Source organism: Pholcus phalangioides, unplaced genomic scaffold, assembly GCF_987345545.1.
Source record: "Pholcus phalangioides strain wild (caught in Gottingen) unplaced genomic scaffold, Ppha-v1.0 ptg000039l_1, whole genome shotgun sequence".
NCBI lineage: Eukaryota > Metazoa > Arthropoda > Arachnida > Araneae > Pholcidae > Pholcus > Pholcus phalangioides.
In genome coordinates this window covers 17,824,947-17,847,759 of record NW_028301625.1, presented here as the reverse complement: position 1 = coordinate 17,847,759, position 22,813 = coordinate 17,824,947, and the positions used below count along the sequence as shown (strand labels likewise).

Below are 22,813 nucleotides of genomic sequence, written 5' to 3'. Positions count from 1 at the left end.
TAAATATACATAGTCACTTTAAACATTGTATGCAATTAATGAGTGTATTTCCAATGGGAATTTTTATATTGAAAAGCAATATTTGAGGTTTTTGACATGACAGTTTGAACCGTCAAAAACTGCCATGTGTCAAAAACCTGCCAACCCTGCAAGTAATGGAAACTCAAATGATTCTTTCCACAACTGTTCCCCTCGTGCCTGACACGATTCTTTTCAAAAATTATAGTTGCAATATGATTTATTTTAAATTATTGGAGATTTTCCTTATTCTATATTGAAGGCTCGAGTATTTCTGAATGATATAGAAAAGCAAGGGGGGTTTCACTTTAGAATTCCCACTCGCATTAACACTCAACAAGAGGGTGATAGTCTTTCATGGGCTTGTGCTGTGAATGCTACTCCCATAATCAGTGATGTCTTAACGAATATCCCCTAATTAAACAAGGACCCTTGACCTATCAAAGGGTTTATTTAATACACATATGCATGCAATATTTAAGGAGTGTTCAAAAAGAGTAAAAAGATTCAACAGTTACTATGTATTCAAAACATTTTTATTGGACAAAATTTGTACTAAAAATTATTAATTAGTTCAGATGTCATTTTTCAACATAATTTCCACCACTGTCCCAATGTTTAGTTGGTCAACCCAATGTTTGATTTTTACTTGATATATTAGTTTCTGTACTCCAATGTTATAGAAATCTTCTGCCAGCTACTAGAACCTCATTGTAACTTTACTTACCACTTGAATCTTTTTAAGAAGTGCATTTTTGACATTCGCTGTTTGAGCCCAAGCAGCAGAACATCAACCTGTTTGTTATCCTCCATTTGTTTTGAATAGCTTGTTAAAAGCATTGCAAGTTTGGCAGTATGCATTAACATTAATTGCTATGCTGGGAGGTATAAAGCCAATCAGAAAAATGCCTCCTTGGTCCCAAAAACCAGAAATCACATTCCCAGAAATGATTTTTTTAAAATCGAAATCAAGGTTTTGAATTTGTTTTTTACTATGGCACCATTACTGTTGATTATTGATTGGATTCATGAACATTGATCCCACCTCAAGAGAAGTCACAATACCACATTGATGTCCAGTTCTTTGCTCTTGAATTCGTTAATTTAGTGAGTATTAGATTGAGGGCATCGTCTATAGAATTACCTGACCTAAAGCAGAATTGAAGGTTAGAGTTATAGTTTTGAGATTCCAAGTGAAAGTTGAGTCGAGTCGAAAGTTTTTCTAGACAGTTACCTCCTACAGGCAAAAGGGTTATTGGGCAATGCGAGTCGATTACATCTGGCTTTTTATCTGGTTTTTGAAAGAGTATTACTTGCCCTGTCTTAAAGATGTTGGGGGAATGTTTTTAGTTTGAGGCATTTGTTGAACAGTGTGAGGAAAAGAGTTGGGTATTGTTTGTGTGTACATGCTTTTGATTATTGGGCCATCAATACTATCAGGACCGGGGGCTTTGTTTGTGGGAATCAATTTTATAATCCTATCCACTTTGGCCGGACTGAATGGAGGGTCATTGTAGTTTGACCATGTCGCAGTGTTCGTACTCTGTGCAGAGGACGTGTTAGGTGGTGTGGGAAAGAGTTTTTTCCAAAATTATGTTAGCAAAATCTCTTTGGGTTCCTTGTGCATCTTCTCTAAAAAGTTTGAAAAGCTGGGAGGGGATGGTGCTTTTGAATTTAACTATTTTATATTGTTTACCATAAGGATTAGAAGCTTCGTTACAGAAGTGTCTGAAGGTTTCTCTTTTTGTTTACAAATTAGTTTATAAAATTTTGCTCTTTCACATTTAAGTATTATAAAAAGTCTGGGTTTTTCATCTGGGGAGGCTTTTTGTGTTTTAATCTGTAGAGCTTTGCGTTTATTTTGCGCGACATTTACTTGAGGGTCCACCAGGAGGTTTTGATATTAAGTTTGGATGTTTTCTTTTTTGAGTGATTTATGGCAAGCCTGGGCGTTTAGGTCCTCAGAGGTGTGGCAATTATTAATTAAAGTTATTAATTTGGGGATGTCCCTGAGATGCTTATTAAACGTTGGCAGAGATGTTAAGTTCTATCAGAATGTATATGTATGAAGACTGGCTGAGAAGAGTCTGTTGTGATATTTCTATTTAGACATTGCACTATGTCTGTGTTGGTTGAGAAAGTTAGGTCTGGCCAGCCTTTTTTATCGCCATGAACATGATGGTGGATCTGAGTTAGAGTGATGGAGAAAAATATCATGTTCGCAAATGAATTGCTCTATCTCTTTGCCTCTACTGTTAAGCCTCGGATAGTTCCATAGCGGATTTTGCCCGTTTAGATCAGACCCAATCAGTGCTTGTTCCAGTTTGATTGCATTGAGAATAATTGCAATTTCAGCAAGTGTTTCTTTCAGTTCACCATGGGGAAGGGCGTAGGCTCAAATTAGAGTAATAGGCTTATTGTCAAAAGTAAGTTTAACGGCAACAGTGTGATTAAGTTAGGGTCTCTATTAAAATTGGTTTTATGTTTTGGTTAGGACAGATTATCACAGCTTTATTTTCTTTTGCGAGCCAGACCGACCATGATTTTGGGATATTGGGTATTCTTTAATTGTAGATGTAGGGCTCCTGGATGAGGAATATGTCGATTTGGTATTTATTTGAGATTATTGGAAGTTTATCCATGGCCACTTTCTTGTGGTCACAATTAAGTTGGATTAGTTTAATGCTAAATTTATTAATTGTGTAGGAAAGAGGTTGGACATGAGATCTGGCATTCTGTTTGAGCTCATTTTGAGATTTAGGATTTAGTTTTGCATTAGCTAATTGTACTGAGGGGATTTTTTATTTAAAATATTAAGAGAATTATTTGTAGTTTATTTTCTTAGCCATTCAGTAAAAGCCCTATAGAGAGCCCCCCAAAGCCGAAAATCGCATGAATTAGGGTCCGGGGATCGGGGAGGCCATAGATTAGGGAAGTGCCGGTTGATGACGCATTCTTCTTTAAAATGTGTTTTAAGAACATTTTCTTAACACACACTGCAATGTGTGGAAGAGCTGTCTTGCATAAAGAATGTGTCTGCAAGGCAGTGACGTGCTTGCAGAGCTGGAACAATTTCATTCTGTAACAGCAATGGATATCGCTTCCCGGTGATCGAACATGTCACTGGACCTGTAGAACGTAATTCCTTGTAAAAGTAGGGACCCCGAATAAATGATGCAGTAAATCCACACCATACCATCACTTTTGGTGAATGCAGCGCAACCTCTGAGATACCGTGTGGATTTTTGGGTTCCCAAATTCAGCAGTTGTGAATATTGACTGCACCATCCAAGTGAAAATGCGCTTCGTCTGTCCAGAGGATATTCCTAGGCCATTCTGAATCTACCTCAATGCGAGCTAGAAACTGCAGTGATAACCAGAGTCGAGTGTCATAATCATGTGGAAGCAACCGCTGCACAAGTGATAATTTGTATGAATGATATCGGAAGATATTCTGCATGATCGTATGGACAGTTGAACGTTTCCTATCCAACGTCTGACACTACCACGAGAATTTCAAGCTTTGTCCTCTTCCACCTGAAGCAAAGCCTCCTGTACTGCGTCTATAGAAATTGGTTTCTTCCTCTTCCAGGACGAACAGCCAAGGATTTTGTGGTTTCAAATTTTGTTATCATACTCCAAAGGTTTTAACATTCATTGGATCTTTTCAAATCCTCTTCCAAGTCCAATATTTCCATAGATCCCAACTTCAAGGCGCAAATGTGAGCCAATCTCCCCGTTAAAAAGTCTCGCCACAGAGAGCAACAGTCCTACAAAACAGTACAAATATTCAGTCATTACACTTCACTTCTGAGATATAGATGGCAGCACTAAAAAATCATACACGACACTAGATACGCACTCAGACTGTTAGGTACACATACTTACACTTCCGGCACAACTCACTAGGTAGTAAATTGCCCATGGCGATAGACCTGAGTTGTGCTCAGCTTAAAAAAAAATATATTTCCATAGAGCAGTTACTGCAGAATTCTGTTTTGGTAAAACAATTTGACCAAGAAAGCGCGATCTCGTAAACTTATCGTCATTGTGAGCAGCAAACACATTGAGAAACAAAATCTCCACAAATGTTTCTAGGTTTTATAACAGCTGCTGCATGACATCACTTCGATTTAAATGTTTACTACAGGTATTCAAAGTGAAATGCCCTCTGGTGGTGACATGTGCAACTAATTCCCCCCCCCCCCCGAAACACACAAAGATTTTCATCACTTCATGAATTCCTCCACAAAATTTCACAATTTTCTGATGACTGGTTTCGCCTGCAGGCTACTTTAAAATAGGGGCTTTTAATTATATGGACAATGGCCTGTACTTCAGAAGAATATGAAATTAATTTTTCCGTTATGAAAGCCTTGAAAACTTTAACCTCACACCACACACTTTCATTTTACTGGCAACTTTAAGGTTATTGCTACGTGTCCAAAACAAAAAATCATTAGAACTAATTATAAGTCATGGTCCCAACAAGACTAACAGGGCTCTAGTTTAACGATTGATCTGATCATTTTTCAATTTTCCGCCCCCCCCCTTATAGTTATGGCTCTGGCATCAGGACCCTGCACTTGCGCTAACAAAAATGAAAAAAATATGCATATATTTTTTAAATAATAAATATTAGTTTTTATTCTAAATAGTAATAAAAAATGAGGGTTTTTTTTCCCTATACTTCAACGATGATAATCATTAGGGTGACCCTGTTACAATTGATTCTGGTTCACAAACAGATAAATTGAACGTGAAACACATAGTTAAACATGAAACATATATCACTGGAAATATGTTTCAAATTTTATTATTTCATTTTAATTTTATCATTTTATTATTTATCAAATTTTATCATTTTATTATTTATCTCATTTTATTATTTATCAAATTTTATTTCATGCTATAAATTTTGGTTCTTATATGTGCTTTTAATACTTTTAATACAAGACCTGAGCTAGTTATGTTTTTTTATAAGTAAAAAAAATACTATGTAATAAAATTCAGTTTATATATCTTTTTCTTCCTCACAGGGTGAAAATATAAAAATTTCCTGCAGCTGGAAAGCTGATAATAACATCACAGAAATAAAACTTTCAGGCCATAGAGGTGATAGTTTTAACCTTGATGTGGTTTTATGTATGTTCTTAGTGTTACTTTATTTCTTTCATCTCTTTTTCTAAGATATGCTTTTTCAAGAATATTGAATTTTAATTTTGAAATGTCTTATTAAAAGAAGCAAAGAAAAATATAAGGACCTTTTGTCTTTTCCTCCAGAATAACATGAATTGAGAAACTGAGTTGGTAAAAGAAAAGAATTTCTGAATTAATTAAAAGATTTAAAAACCTTGGAATATTTTATAGAAATGTTTGATAATGATTAAACGTATTAAAATAAATGTGTTTTTACAAAAAACTGAAAAACAAAACTGCTGAAACATTTGGCAGTTGGTAAATTCACATAACAACTGATGTTTTAAAATAATTTTAATTGCATTAATATTTCTCATTCATACATCATTTCATTGAAATTAATTTTATTGGAAATGGAAGAGGAAAATTTTTTTCTTGTTTTATAGAACATAGTTTTAGTTTTTTTAGGGCGTAAATGCATTTTTTATGGAGCATTTTCAAGCAGTTTTTTGGTCCTACACTATGATTTGTATTTCTATTACACTTATTAGCCCAGATAAGAGATTGTACATACCCCCTGTGGGCTCAGCTTCATTAGCTTTTTCACTACTATGCTCTAGTACAGTGGTTCTCAACCTTTGGAAGCCTGCGACCCAGTAGAATTCTTTTTTTGAGTGGAATAGGCCTAGTCATAAGCATGACTAATGGAATTAAATAGAGGAAAATAAAATGATGAATCACTCACAGCCCGGTTTGACTGATATTTATTATAATATCATTGTGTTGTACTATTGATTGAATGCCATTTATATTAGTAATTTTATGTGAATGAATAATTGTAGAACAAATTCTTTGAGTTTTCATTATTTCCTATGGGAAAGTTTGATTTGATAAAATACGAGCACATTGTTGGAACAAATTTAGCTCAACCTAAGTTTCACTGTACTTGAATGCCAATGTTGAAGTGAATGAACGATAAACATATTGGTGTAAATCAAGAAGATATCCATTCTTAGATAAGACAACCATAAATTTTTTTAACGTACAAACTTTTAGAGAAGGTATAAAATACCAAAACAAAACGGAATATCATAGGAATGCATGAATGAAACCCCAACCTGATCAGCTGAAGGATAAACAAAGATGCAGAAATGACAAGTTAATAATGGGTGGGAAAACTCTTTATTTAGCTATATTTATCATGGTTTTTTTCTTGTGTGGAACCCTGAAAGTCATGGTCTATGATACAGCCATTAAATCTGACACCGACCTCGTCACACGATCTCTGTTGCAGCTGCTAACAGCCGTGAAATGCTTGGTATTTTTGAAAGGGTTCAACTTTCAATGCATCATTGTTGGAAGCGTGCATAACTGTGGATCATTCACATCACGTCTTTATGTGCAAAAATGTCAACAACAATCTCTGTTGTCACCCATCGCCAGCAAAACTCTTGCCTCACAAATATTTGTAGTTGTTCTTACAGTACTTTCTAATAAAAGAGTTTATAACTGAGTAATTTAAAAAATTTGAAGTTCTCGTGCTTCTCTTAGGAAACATGGCTCTCCAGTAAGGTGAACCTGATAGTTTGTAAATCCTGGCTGTCATATCAATTGAGAAGAAACACTATGCAAGCATTGTTGAGAGAATACAAACTGGTGGTTGCATCTTTATGGTGTGGGAATGTTTTGGGGCCATAACTTAGATTCATTGTTTGTTCCATTCATTCATTGTTCTGACTGATTATGAAATCTTTGTATATGGGTGATTCTCAGCAAATTGGCCTAAATTGTGTCTCCAGCAATTTACATTGAATATATTTAACAGCAAACCTTTTTTTATCACTTTCTATTTATATTCCAGTTTCTGAAAGTTCACCACTCTGTTTTAAATTTTAAAAATTTGCTTTAACTAATTTTCATTTCTTAAGGAAATTTTCTTTTCCTGGCTGCCCCCAGCCCATTTTTCAAATCTTAAACTAACTTTCTATGTTAAAAAATATATTTTTATTATGAGTATATTTTCATATTTCATCTTCTTTATATTTTAAATATTTTTTATCAATAATTATAGCCAAATGAAAATTTTCCACAGCTTTTTTTTCATTTGTAACATTTGGAAAACAGTTCAAAACCTACAACACCAGGTGCCGTCTATCAAATTTTGTGTTTAGAAGGTTAAGAAGAATGCTGCCATTACTCGAACCTCTTTTTAAATCAATTAGAATTGTAAATTCATTCACAAATTAGGTTTATTCAGGAAAAGAGAGGTGTTTTTATTAAATCTCCTCCTGGCTTTTTTTTTGTGAAAAGTACATGATTGAAAATTATTTCAACTTTATCGTGTATTTCAGTTTAGAGGCACATGTTCTTTCTGAAAAGCATATGTTTTCAACATGCTTAGTTTTTGATCAGTGTTGCAAAACAAAAATGTATTTCTCCTAGTATTGGGTAACCAAAAGGAAGATTTTATCATAAGTTGGGAAATTATAAAAAAAATCTGATTTCTCTATTCCAACATCAAGCTGCAGTAATGTTTCATATGAAAACTTTGCTTTGAGAGTACATCTCATGCTCGAGCAAACCAAAGACAAATCAGAAATCTGTTGTCCCCATGAATGTGACAAAAAAGAAGCAAGAAACACCAATAAAAATGCAGTTGACAAAAAAATTGTTCAGAGTATTGGTGCTTGTCCGAATTGAAAATTAGGAACCAGAATAGATAGAACATGACACGATAATCAAGCATAAATATCAAGTTAAGTGCTGAAACAAGGGCCTTGTCAGATTTGCCTATCTCTTAACATGGTTAAATTTATTTTTTTGAACATGAATTTTTAACAAACTTCATTGCTTACTATACTTCATTTATTAGCAGGTGTCCTTAAGAATTTTTTTGTATCTTTTGGTTGACATTTTATTTAACTTTTTTTTCATTTTTTTGTCCAAGTTTGTGAGAATGACCCATCATTGTCTTTTCTGGTCTGTGGAAAGGCTCTTATAAAACAATAATGCAAAGTATCATGTGGCTAGAAATGTGTTAAAGAATGGTTCAAAGAGTTACACCAAGAGCTTCCTCAGAACCACCCACTTTCACTACAAAAACCAAAATCTAATCCAGACTCACCCACCTGTATGTTTAATGGTACAGAAATTAGCTATTTGAAAATGTTAAGAATTGACAACTTGTATATTCAAACCACAAATGTTTTTAGAAGATTGATTAAAGTGAGAGAGGAATAGTATCTTTTAGGCGATAGTTTACACCTCAAGGAAGTATTTTATGAATACTCCTATATATATATATATATATATATGTTTAAATTGATAGGATTTATATTATTGAGGAACTGATTTTTTTTATTAAACCAAAAGTTCACTATAATAACAAGCTATGGAAATGTTTACTTTTGACTTTAAAAATTAGACGAAGATGAGGTAGTATAATTTTTTTTCGATAAACAGATAAAATTACCATCAAGTAAAAATAAAGCATAATTAACAAAAGCTTTTATGGATGTTGTTCAGTGAAAGAGTGTATTTTATGTAAATATGTAAATATTGTTTCGTACCTTTCTGTTTGTATTCACGTTATATCCCATTTTTGTGTCAGTGATGGTTTGAGTTTTTATGTTCATATCTGACGGTGTAAGTTGGCTCATATTGTTGTTACATATTTCAAAGTAAGTCAAGTCAAACCCGTGTATATCTCAGAGAGTAATTGTAGGGCAACGAGAGAGCTATTATGGTTGGAGAATAAAAAGTAGTATTGCGCGCACGTGCACTCTCTCTAAAGATGTCTCTCTATGGTCTTGTTAAATGGATACAAAATAAAACGTGATGGCAGCGGTAAAAAAAGAGAAAACATTTGCTGAAAAGATGCAACAACTCTCTTACTGAAAGAAGTTTCTCCATCAACAGAAAAAGAAAAAAATCCGGTCAGTGTCACGACAGATGAAAGCATGACAACACGTCCTCCGATAATTGAGATTAGTCTTCTTAGCATGTTGATGTTTGACTCTGAATTCGTTTCTAACTGGAAAATATTTGTACAGAAATGGAAGAACTATTCGATTTTGACTAGATTACAGGATTAAATTGATAAATATTAAGTTGCGTTACTATTACATATGCTAGGTGAGGAAGCTCTCAAACGGTACAATGGTTTCCATTTTGATGCTGATGAGGATGAAAGAACTGTAGTAGACACATCATAAGTAAGTTTGATGAATACGTCATTGGTGAGACAAATGAAACATGAGAGATACATCTTCAACAAAAAGAAGCAAAAAGAAAATGAAACTTTGACACTTTCCTTATTGCAATAAGGGTGCTGATAAAAACTTGTGTTTGCTGTGATACTTGTAAGGACTCACTACTTCATGACAGAATCGTATTAGGTGTGAAAGATACGCAGTTGCGAGAACTGTTACTAGGAGAAAGGTCATTGACTTTACAGAAGTGCATTGACATGCGCTGAGCATCAGAGTATGCGTCTGTTAAAGGTAAAGAGTTTCATCCAGATATTATTCATAAAGTGAAAGAGATAGCAGCAAGAGGTACAAAAACTCCTGTTAAAAATTCTGGAACTTGATAGTGTAAATTCTGTGGAAAACACATCCATTCAAGAAAGAACTTTGTCCAGCATGGAGTAATGTCTGTGTCCAATGTAAGTCTAAAAATCACTTTGCTAAGTAATGTACGAGGGAACATAAAATACATGATCGGATGATGATGAAGAAAAACGAGTGAGCATTGGTGTAGACACCTCTCATCAGACCTTAAAGATGTGGACTTGCAGTATATTAAAGTCCCTAGGAGTATACAGAGATATCTGTAGATATCTTATAAATCCAAAATATGCTAAGAAGTTCAATGTTTAATTCATGATTGTTGAAAATGATTATATGCAGTCATTAATTGGATATTTTTCAGCAGTACAAATGAACTTGATTTCAATGGAAGAGCAGGAATTTCAATGAGTTCATGAAGTGAAATCTGTACGTGATGGTTTTGAGATGTTGTTTACCGATGGTTTAGGTACTTTGCCAGGAACTGTTAGTCTCAAAACAGATGATGCTATTGTTCCCACTATTATGAATACTCCAAGATTGCCATTAGCTTTGAGAGAAAAGCTACAACAGAAACTTATGGGGTTAATGTTATGGGCAGTGTTATAAAGAAAGTTACAGAGCCAACAGAATGGGTAAGCAATACATGAATAAACCTTATGGTTAAGAAATCAAATGGTACTGAGATACTGTTTGAATTCCATGGAGCTCAACAAAGGTTAAAAAGACCTGTTGAAAGACCTGATTCAGAAGATGGTCTGGAAAGACTGTATTTGGTAATGCCAAATTTAGAGGAATTACTTCACCAGCTGAGTAATGCAGACGAGCAGGAACATGATGAAAATTTGAAGTTCATGTATCGACAGGGTCGTATTTATGTTTTTGTAATAACATAAATACGCCCCTCCATTATTAAAATAACCCCTCCCATTTCAGTCTATCTTTTTACCCCCCCCCCCCCATGCCATTACTAATAAATCATAAACAAACAAAACACAAAATGTGGTACTACTGTATATTAGTAGTACCACATTACTGTATATTTTACTTTTCTGTCCTGTATTCATATTCTATTCCAATCCATTAATGATTGCCATACGACGGGGGGGGGGGGGGTTGCTCAACCTCTGGCCCGCAGGCGTCTACACATTGGTGAAAAACGCTGATAAATTTGATTGGAATGTATGGTGCATACATTCGAATATGAAAGTATCTCATCACCTGTCAATGGTGCAGAGATACTTTCTGTGTACTTGGTTATAGTCTGGTAACAAAAAAATCAATAATGCAATATGTAATATTTATACAACCTTTAACCGCACGTCCTAAAGTGTATTTTGAAATAATGAAATCACTTTTTTCAAAATTGTTTCGTGGACAGATTAAAATTCTAGACGGTGCCCGAAAGTGATTTGTGCAGTCGTGTGATTTAAATGATTGCATTACTTGAATGTACAGAGTGTCCCACAATCGCCTGACGGTTTTCAAAATGGGAATAGCAAGACAGATATTAGTCATTTTTGCGGAATGTAAATGTGCAAATTCAGGAATTTCAGCTACGTCATTCATGCTTCAGGAATTGTATAGTTATTAAAATAAAATAAAAAATTTACTTTTTATAGGACAACCTATGCCCAAAAACCGAATTAAAAAGCTGTTGCCCTGTCTCTTCTGATGCCAATGAAGAAATTTCCACATTTTTAAATGTAATATTCACAGAGATATCGGAATTCAAAAATAAGCTTTGCCCATTAGTTTTTGTGTCCGATTTTCTAATTAAAATATCTCAGTAAATACTTAGAAACAAGGAAATTCTTATTAAACTGCTTTTGTTCCTTTCATTTTTTTTCTGTTCCTTATGCTACTTTTATATTGAAAGCTACATAATGAAAAGTATAACAATACATACAAAGATTATGTATAAAAACTATTTGAAAAGTTAATTTAGTATTTAAAAGGTTAGAATAATACATATTTTATAGGTTTCTCCTGTTATACCGAAATCAATTTTTGCGAAAAATTTTTACATGATAGTCAAAAATGAGCCATGTGACTAAAAATGCATGCACACATACACACCATGGTTTCCAAAACTTAGTATGTTCATACATTTCCACACAATTTACCAAAATTTCAATTCAACAGGTCTGAAAATAATCAAATTTATTATATTAAACTGATTCTAAATACGTATTAATATGGGATCTACTGAGTGGTAATCAATATTTTTTATTATAAATTACAAACGAAATGAGCCATATGTAATATATATTTTATTGTGGTCTTTTATTTCATTGCGTATATTTTTTTATTGCGCTACATGTAGTTTAATATAATACCGTAATTGGAATAATCACCACATGAATGTATACGTCGCTGTATCGGACAAAAAAGAACCATCAATATATGACATTTTGTTTATGAACTTAACATGAGGCCTGCATCCGCCACACATTTCTGATATAAAATTTATTAAATGCTTATTTTTAATTTTGGAAATACTTGCTAAATGTTCAGTAATGTTTGTCAATTTAAAAAATGTTACTTGATAATTAACTGTTGAATATCGTTTGATTCAATAGGCCAATCTCTTGGAAATTGTGTTTTTTGAAACGATAGTGAACATACGCGTCGCATCTCTCAGTGTAAGAACCGCCAGTCTCTAAAATCACGTTTTTCAGAACCTATACAATGCGATGCTGGTTCCATGAAATAAGGGGATTAATATAACATAATTAAAATACTGTGTATATGTAAAAGACACTATGTCCATTTTCATCATATTTGAGATAACGCTATTAATTTGCTGTATTTTCTTTACACTATACACATAGGTATAAGACACTAAGTTTGTCCTATTTAGTAAAAATAGTCCTATTTCAATAAATAACAGAGATATTCACTTTAAAAACCCTTTAAATGACTCTCTTGTAAAATTTCCCTTTTGGCACAATGGTGCCAATTATCTCTGATATACAGAAATAGTTCAAAATGCAAATGTAAAATATAAACTGTTCACCTGTCGTGTTTGTTACTCATCTGAAAAAGAAATAAGACAGGACAATATAAAGATTGCAGAGAAAACATGATTTAATTGTTGTCTCTGTATTAAGACTAAGATGTGAGTCAACTTTATGTGGTTTTGCATTCGATTTTTGAACACATTGGCGCAAGGACCAATTTGGTCCAACTGCGCCAACGGTTTTGCAACCAAAATGAAACTAAAATACAATAAATATTTTTTTTAACTTTAATTTCTTAAACGAGCACTAGCTCAAACTTTTTTCAATTTATCGATGTGTTTTATAAAAATATGAGTCTTACACCTTATTGAATACAAGTATTACAGAGGATTCAAAAAACTACCTAAGATTGAATTGTGGCGATTGTTTATAAATTATCATTAAAGAAAACTCTCACAAACTACAAAACATATGAACTTATCAGAAGTAAGTAGCTATATTTGATATTTACTTATTTTGTTTTCGTCAGGAAAGTGTAGAATGAAGAGGAGTTCTTTTCCGTTTTGTTGGTAATCCTGCATTTAGATTGGAATGTAGTTTTGTAATACTGTTTTATGGGGCTTTTGTAATTAGTCATACAAATTCACGTAGACCTGTTATAAATGCACGTATTGCACCACTTTTTTTTCTAATTTTGAAAAAACAGTCACAAGGGTGGTGAAGCTGATCTTGTTGCTGATTTTGGGTCACAGCTGAAAGGGTCAAGAACCCCTGTTCTAGGGAATGTCGGCTGAACTCTTGTCTTTTTTCCGACACCATCAGTAATCTAAAATGAGTGCGGCTTTGCTTCGCTGTATGCCTACTCACCCTCCCACCTCTACTTTTGACAATACTATTTGGGAAGGAGTTGATTAACACTGTAAATAGGAAGGTTAGACAATCATATATTTTTTACTTCAATGACAGTCTGTGTGAAAAAAACAATATGGTTTATTAATTATATATTATTTACGATAGTAATGACACAAGGCACTTCTATACATTTACGAAACGTGAATTAAAAAAAAAAGTTCTCAAAATTTGCCGCCCTGGGCTATAGCCTTCTTAGCCCCCCTGTAAATACAATATTGTGTATTGATGAAAACAGTTGTGCGTGAAGCTGAATAGACACAAATTTGAGAAAAAGTACAATGAGATCACTTTTATGGGTCACAATATCTCTGCTAACTTAATTCGCCCGGATCCTGCACAAATTAAAGCTGTGGTAGGGATGAAACAACCATCTAATGTAGATGAATTATGATGATTTCTATGAATGCGCAACTACAGGATAAAGTTCATACCTAGTTATGCTGATGTCACAGAGCCACTGAGAAATCTCTTGAAACAAGATGTTCAATGGAACTGGGGTAAAGCCCAAAGTGATGCTATCTGCAAATTGAAGAAGCTAATGACAGAAACACCTACTCTGCCACTTTTTGACTCAAAAAGTCTATACAGATCGAATGTGATGCCAGCCAGTATGATCTAGGTGCTGTGCTGATGCAAGAATCTGCAGTTAGTGCATATGCAAGTCGTGCATTAAGTTCTGCAGAAAAGAAGTATGTGCAAATTGAAAAAGAAATTCCATGGAGTTTGGAAAAAATTCCATTATTATGTATATGGAAGGGAAGTGACTATTTTCTGATCATAAAACTTTAGAGTCAATCAAAAAAGAAGCTACTCTACAAAGCTCCTAAAAGACTGCAAGCTATGTTTTTGAAAACTCAGAAGTATAATTACAAGCTGATCTACAAACCTGGACAGCAAATTGCTATTCTTAATACATTGTTGAGAGCTCCGATAGAAGTCGGTCTCAAGAAGATAAAGTTCATTGATCATTTTTATTGCACCACAGTCATTTTCTGTGCGCGAGGGCTAATTAGGCCGGGACCTACAATTTATTGCCAATTTCGAATGGCAGGCTTGTTTTTATACTCATTGAGAGGTTTGTGCACTAACCCCTTGATGGGGGGGCTCCCTGCGGTAGCAATTTTTCCTGCGGTCATGTCGCCATTTCTGTTGTACCCTGTGTCAGGAAAGTTTTCTGATAGTGATGAACCAGGTATCAAACTCGTGCACCTCTAAACATCCTTTGGTACTTTAGGAAAGTATCTTATTGACCTGGTGAATAAATAAAAAAAGCAAGGCTATTCAGCCTTATTTGTTGCAGAGTTTGCTATAAATCCTCATTTACGTTTGCATTTTATTCCTCAGCATTTCAACCCATAAAATGATTTATGTTAATTGAATTATTTTAAAAATTTGTTCTAACAATACTTGAATATCAGGTTTAATGTAAATTTACTGTCTTTTTATGTTTAAGAAATAATTTGTAAGCATCATATTAAATATTTTGATTTTTAATTTATAAAGCTTCCTTGACATCTGTGAGATGGTGGAGAACCCTTCAAGGGCAAGATATTGCTATAGTGGGAAGTGAGGTAATGTATATGAACAGTATATTGTTTATAATGAGAATATACAGTTGACCCACTGTTCAGGAACTTAATTCATTTGTAAACAAGATAATTCACAAACAAATTATTTTTCCCATAGGAATCAATGCAAAATAGATTGAGCCATTCCTGGGACCCCAAAGATGTCTAATGTGAACTTTTATAACAGAACTTTAAGCTGACATTTATAATGTAAAAACAATGGAAATCATTAATACTACCATTAAAAAATGAACATAATATGAAACAGATTAATAATAAATGGAAACTTGAATTTAATAATGAATATCATATCAATACTGTGCCTGTGTGTACAGCATTGCTAGTGAATGTGAGTAACAAAAAATCTTCTAGAATGAACATCATCAGGTGATAACTGTTATTCTGAAGTTTTTTTTTGTTTCTTTGCACCACTGAACAACTTAGCTCGAGAGTCACTGGGTGTGTGTCTCGCTAAAAATCTGTCCAACATGTTTTGTTTTTTGCAGCATTTCAAAGTTGTTTTTTGAATATGGCTTAATATTTCCATCAAAATGCATATACTATGACTTTATTTCATGAAGCTTTGCACATTGCTCCATTTTACAAGCACTTTATGAATTGAAGATGATTTCCTTGATGACATTTCTTCCTTTTGTTGCTGCAGCCGAAGTTGTTGCAATTTTTCTTTTGCTAAACTCATTTCTGTAGTCTTCTAGCATTAACTTTATGTACAAATGACTGAATACCAAGTGAAGATGAATGTCAGAAAGAAAACTTGCATTCCTCTGTGGGAGAACTTCTCTTAGTCTTTATTCTATATTTCCAAATCCACACTTCTTCCCAGAGAAGTTTACCAAACTTACAAGGTAACAGGCTTGGATTCCTTACCTGGGCAGAGCCTGATCAATGTCCGGTTTTTTTAACACAGTATCATGTATGATCTCATTGTCAAAGCCTCAAAATCTCTGCCTGCAACACAATCTGGCCGCAATTTCCTTCAAGTCAAATTCATGGATTTGTGAGTCTTGCTGCCAAGTTCTGTCAATAAGAACTATGCAATGTAGGATATTAAAATTATATTTACAGAAATCACTGATTATTTATTCTGTGCCAGAGATTACTACCATCAGTAAATAGTAGATAGAGATTATTGTGAAATGTCTTTAATAAAAAGAACTGAAGTTTGGCCATAGACTTCTGAAATATGCTTCCCTCAGAATTTAGTTTGATGTTCCTAGGTCGTGTGTTTTTAAGCCAAGATAAGTTTGTAAGTTCGATTGTTTTTTGTTATTCATTAACGAAATTGATCATAAACCAAGTCGTTTGTATACTGAGGGTTGACTGTATATACAATTAACACTAAGAAGACGGACGGGGTCTGTGTGGCCCTGTGCTCTCTTTCTGCTACCATATCTCAAGTAAGAATAAATCTAAATCTTAGAAATTTCTAGACTTTTCTTGAATTATCATGTTCTTATTGTACACAGCTTTTTCATTATCTTAGCAATGAAGATATGAACAGATATACCTAGAAAGATGGAAGGGGGTCACACTGACCCTCCCATACATTCACTGTGTAGTAAGACCAATATTGTCACAATTGGTTTTTGTATGGTCAAAATTCTTCTGATTAGTCTCTTCGTGCATCTAATACGGCGTAATCCCCATTTATGAGATTTTTTTACCTCTATTCTTATCTGGGGGGGGTGTCAGTCAGCAGGTGTCAGCTTTTGTTAAGTATTTTTGTCATTCTGTTTGATAAATTGTTTGTTCTGAAAAGTAAAAATATCTATGTGCTTATGATTACTGTAAAAATGACTGAAAGATGCAGATTTATCGAAGAGAAAACTTTTCAGATAGTGGCAAATATATTGGGTGAGAAAATTCTAGAAGCAGTGGTGGTTATAATGAGATGAGAATTCAGAGGAGAATGAGAACTGCCCAAGGACCTTTGTGAAGTAAGCAACACTGTTGCAATGATGGATGTGTGAATCAGAATGAAATCGTACGTCCAACAATGCCTCAGCTGATGAAAAATGAAATGCTTCTAGATACAATAAACACAAACCACATTGAAGCTAAAAATGAAAACCTTGTCCTACACCCATACGTCAACTTGATGCCATAAATATCCGAGATTTCAATAATATCCCATCAATCGGTGAAGAAAAAACTACAGATGAAAGTGTTATCAAATATTGTGGGACCTTCCTCGTCAATAGGAAATCAAGGATTCCAAAATATTTTACAAGAAACTCACTGCTTACAGGTACCAATTCCACATCGTTGGAATTATGTAAATTTTTTTCAAATCTAAATCAAGAAGCTTGGTTGAAACCCTTTGGAAAGATCATTGTCTGGTGCTTCCAACCACAAAAAAATGTAACACACACATTCATTGATCATATTCACAAATCTGGAAGCAAAGTAACACTGAAATCTTATCTGGAAATCTGGAATATAAAAAATACAGATCCCCAGTCTCGAGTTTCCTCAATACTGACGCACGTCGAAAGAGGTCGTTTGCACAGAATGCCTTACAAACTAAATAATAATAAAAATAACTTAATAGATCAATGGTTTCTCCTACTAATTCTTGATGTTGTAACTCTATTCTGTCATAGAAATATTATACCATGCTCTTAAATATTGAAATTTCAGATATTGAAAAAAGCTATGGGGTCACACAGACCCCATAGCTTTGACAGACCCCAGCCCATGGGCAGAGATACGGGGGGGGGGGGCATTGCCCTTGACCCCCCAGCATCAAAGGTGGAGTCGACTGATCTAATGTATATATGAGCTGACATCATCATCATCGTGCCCCCCCAGACTTCCAAGTCAATCTCCGCCTATGCCCCAGCCTGTCCATCTTTCTAGGTATAGTCCCCCGACTTGTCTTTCTAGTGTTAATATACAAAAAAAGTTGTTTTAGTGGATACCATTTTAATGAATAAACCACTCAATTAGATGCTTATTCTTAGTCTGAAATCTTCAAACATTCCCTATTTGAATATTCTCTATTCTTCAATTCATTTTTTTGTCTGTCTGTTCGCTCAAAACATGTGTATGTCGCAGAAATTTTTTTGTAATTTTTCTGTAAGTTACACACAAGCTGTCTGAGGGATTGTTTGCTGAGTGGATATCTCTGCAACCATTGACTTTAGAAACATACTTTTAATTACAATTTTTTTTCAAATCATTTCCCAATAGGTTGTGTACATAAAAGAATATAAAAATTAACTTTTTATGTAGACACTACGTGCTAAAATTTCCAATTAATGAAAAATGAATCATTCTCTGAGAAGTGATTTATAAAAAATTCCATATTTTTAAATTAAATATCTGCTGAGACATTTGATTTTCAAGTTTGCAGCATTTATCGCCAACCATTGAGGGTGTAGTTTGCATTTTGTGAAATGTACATTATACTCCAAGTTTGGAAAGTGTAATTGCCATTGTGACCAAAAAATAAGAGAGTTTCATACTTTCATAATTTCAATAATAGTCTTTCCAGTCAAGTTGTTTCACAACTTATAGCTATTAAAATAGAAAAATTTATTTTTTATACCATCCCAGTGTGACCAAAACCCAATTAGAAAGTTGTTGCCTTGTCTCCCTAATGCAAACATAAACAATCCATGTTTCTAAGTGCAATATTCACTGACATATTCAAATTCAAAAAACAGAGGCAAGTTGGGAAAAAAACATTAAATGCTCATAAAACAGTTTTCCCACATTTAATTCTCTTTTTTCTCAAGTTTGCTCTGTTTTTCGAAATTCGAATATCTCAGTGAATATTGCACTTAGAAACAGGGAATTTATTCTGTTGCCATTGGGTGAACAATAAATATAGTGTGAAAAAATCTAGAGGTATGAACCACATGTATAGGGTTTCCTCAATGATGGCCCATTGCATAGGCATGGCTCCCACATGTCCTACTTTATTTACTTTTTGGTAAAATGTCCCACTTTTGTCATACTGTTTTGGTTTCATCCTACTTTTGAACTTTTATCCTACTTTTCCTATTTTTTACCAAATCCTATCAATAAAATTAGTATAATTGACTTCAATTGATGAGGGAATCATCGATATATTAGCAAATAACAAAAAAATGAAGCTAATTGCAATTAATAGTTCTGCCAAAGAAGAAATTGTATCTTTTTCAGGTTATTTGCAGGGTATATGTGAACCATTTGATTTATTGATTTTTCTTTCGCTTATTTTGAGGGTTCAACAAGTAAAGTAGTCATATTAAAAATTTCTGTCTGGATGGAAAAAATAATTTTGTATTTACTACTTCATGGTCTTTGACAGTAATTAACTTTCATCATTCAAAATTATTGTACACACATTTTGTGTATAGGTGAAACAATAGTTTGCTTAACAAAGTAATTGGATACATAGGCTTATTCTAGGTTTTGTGATTCCGATGCTACCCAATATCAGTCAGTTGTCTTCTGTCTTTTTAGGGGATGCAGAGGCAAACAATATTTACAATGCTCAGCAAAGAGATTGAAAAGAAAGTGCTACATTTGTCAAAAACAATTTTAGTGGCATGTAAAATGTAAATCCCTTACATTTGACCTTGTAATTTATACATTTTGCCCTGTGCGTGAAATCGATCTCAAAAGAGCATCATTCTTAAAAAACTTATGTGTCTTCGTAATTTGCTGTGCGTTGTCGAAGAGTTGACAGACTGGACTGAATGAATGAACGCCAGAACTTTGCCAGGTTTTCAGCTTTGTGGCAGTCTGGAACACTTTATTCTGAATCAAAAAAAAAGAAAAAAAACATACAAAAGTTTTACAACATATTTTCCCTGGACAATTGGATACTGCCGCGATTAACAAATTTTGTTGTGATTACAGACAAGATGGATGGGAGTTAGAGAAAAGTTTCAGGGTTTCATTAAGACAGATGAAAATGTACACACATTAGGATGGAAGCATGTTTTAAAAGCAATTGATGGCGCCTCCCCCCCCCCATGCCATCTCATCTGCTATCTTACACTTGCCATATTATATACACAGGATACAAAAAAAAAAGAACGAAATGAGAATCTTATTGTGAAATATAAAATATTCATTAGAGCGAGTCATCTCGCTTAACACCTTATTGGTACGCAAATGGGTTTGATAACTTGCAGACTAGAAGCCAGCATCAGTTTTATTGGGTTGAGTTCACTCGCTCCAGTGGATTTGATGAAACAAATCTAGATCAGCAAAAAAAAAAAAACAGACAAACAAATGTCAATGCAATTTTTAACATACATACTCGATGTGACTACCATCACCCACAATGCATATTTGTACATGAGACAAAACTTCTCTTTGTACATTAATGTGCATTTCAGGTATGACGTGGGAACAGGCCTCTACTGTAACTTTACATACCCTGCACAGTAGTCGCATCAGTCTGATAAACCTGCTGTTATAGATATCCACAAAGAAAGAAGCCTGGACAGGAAGGGTAAGGTCTTATGATTGTGGAGGCCATTCTACGTTCAGTAGCGTATTTACATTGGGGAGGCAGTACTTCCTCAAATTAAGATCTGGTTTAAATTTTGCAAAGTGAACATGTCTTGCCAGGTGGAGGCCTCAGAAAGATCACTCTGTCTGGGAGCCCATGAGGATCTTAAGATGGCCCTAGGGAGAGCAAGTTCAGAAGTGGCCACAAATTTTACTCCTTTATGTACAAGCTTTTGGCAAAAAATTTGGATGACATGCAGTTGAACTCGCAAAGATATATCAATAAAAGTGGTATCATTATTTAAATATTAAAATAAAGGAAAAAAAGATGAGAAAACTGGTTTTTCGTGTTATTTTTTCCTCTCTTAGCAGTCCTTTTCCCTATGTATCTTATACTACATCTTTTTTTTAATCATCTAACCATAACAAGGGAGAAAAGATAAAAAGATAATGCTGAGGTATAGGAAAAGAAGAAAAAAGACAATTTTCTTTTACATTGTTACCAATCGCAAAAAGTCCCAAAGGAAGGGAGAGAGGCAAAGCTTGAATTTTTTTCTACAGTCAGATATATCTCGTCCATAATCGTAAAGGGATTAAGTAACTAGTGTTCAAAAAAATTAAATTATAATATGTGAAGAGCAGCAAAACTTTAATAGCCAGCAAGCAGCAAAGGATTAATTTTCCATAAGTGTGGTCATCGCGGCAGCGTTTTTCCTCGTCAAATTTGACAACCCTGACCACTGAATCATCTTTGCTACTTTTGGCAACCCTTTATCTCTTTTGTATCATTCTTATCTGTCTCTCGTATCCTCCACCCGTGTGTCTCACGATGCATCCTCTTCTAGTAAATTTTTCTATTTTTTCGTGGATGGATCCTAGAATCTGATAAAACTACAATACAAATCCTGAGTGATGTCGGTGTAACAACCAAAAGTGGTATGGCATTGTGTCCTGTATGTACCAAAAATATGTTCGTCAACTTGGACCAAAAAAAAATAGAAATTCGGATGACTATGGATTTGCCTCAACAAGAATGTTAAATGTAAAGGCTACATTAATATCCTACAAATAACAATTTTTAGCATTCATTCATCCGCATTTTTTCAATTTTTTGCACATGTTTTCCGTACTTTTTAACATTATATAATTAACCGTATATTTCTTAAATAGTTGTTTTTATATAATTTTTGTTTTCCTTTCCGCATTAATTATCATATTTCGATCATTCATTTATTGTTTTATGAAATAAATTGCATTTTCACCTTGTTGGCTATTTTGAATCGACCACCAAACGGCAATGGGTTGGCGAGAAAAAAAAGTTGCCAGGTTGGCGATGACCACGCTTATAGAAAATTAACCCAGCAAATACATATAAATCTGTCTCTCTGTCTACATTACCACCATAGCTGATAATCCATTGATAATGACTTTGCTGTACGTCTTTATTCATTTTGAAGTTCAAAACATGTTTAGACATTTAACCCTTTATATCCTGACAGTACTTTAAAGTAGCAAGTTAGATAATTTGTTTTGAACTAATTATTTCAAAAACATTGCTTTTTTGGTTTTTTGTCTTTAATTAGAACTAAAATTACTTACCAAATAATTTACATGATATAACTGTTTATTATTATTATTATTATTATTGTTACATTTATAATTACATTTATATTACAATTTTCTTCTTATGCTACTTTTTGCAATGTTGGAAATAAAGGGTTAAAAAAATGGATCTGAATTTAAAGTTGTGTTGTTTGTCTTCCAACATAGCAAATGTTTTCACTGCCACCTGTAGGCTTATCAATGGAAATTAAAATATTTAAAATTAAATGCCTTTGCTAATATTCTACAGGATGTTTTTCAAAAAGAATCATCTGATTTAAAAAAATCGTAACTATTCAACTTTTAATCTGTTTTGATCGAATAATGTATAGGTAGAAGGAGCAATAATGTATAGTATAGAAAGAGGGAAATCTCGAGTTTTATGCAGTTGCTGACGGGTAGTGCTAATGTGCTTCCTTCGGCTGCCACTTCAGTATTTGTTAAGATGGCTGCACGGCAGAAATCGTTTTGTGTTCTAAGCTTTGTCAAATGCGAGTCTGTAACATAACATAATTTATTTGTCCCCAGTCAATTATGACAATACTATGCAAATTAGAGTTTACAATTAAAT

General features: G+C 33.8%; 1 protein-coding gene across 7 annotated transcripts in view; it reads left to right on the top strand.

The window, feature by feature from the left end:
• Nucleotides 1-22,813, top strand: part of LOC149065639 (uncharacterized) — a 232,941-nt gene that overhangs the window by 10,747 nt on the left and 199,381 nt on the right. For 4 of the 7 annotated variants that reach the window (XM_089253547.1, XM_089253543.1, XM_089253546.1 and 1 more), the window contains 2 exons: nucleotides 5,058-5,163; nucleotides 15,104-15,171. In XM_089253547.1, coding sequence (XP_089109673.1) covers nucleotides 5,058-5,163; nucleotides 15,104-15,171 — 174 coding nt within the window. The remainder of the gene's footprint in view (nucleotides 1-5,057; nucleotides 5,164-15,103; nucleotides 15,172-22,813) is intronic. The other 3 variants (XM_089253544.1, XM_089253545.1, XM_089253542.1) reach the window with 1 other exon arrangement.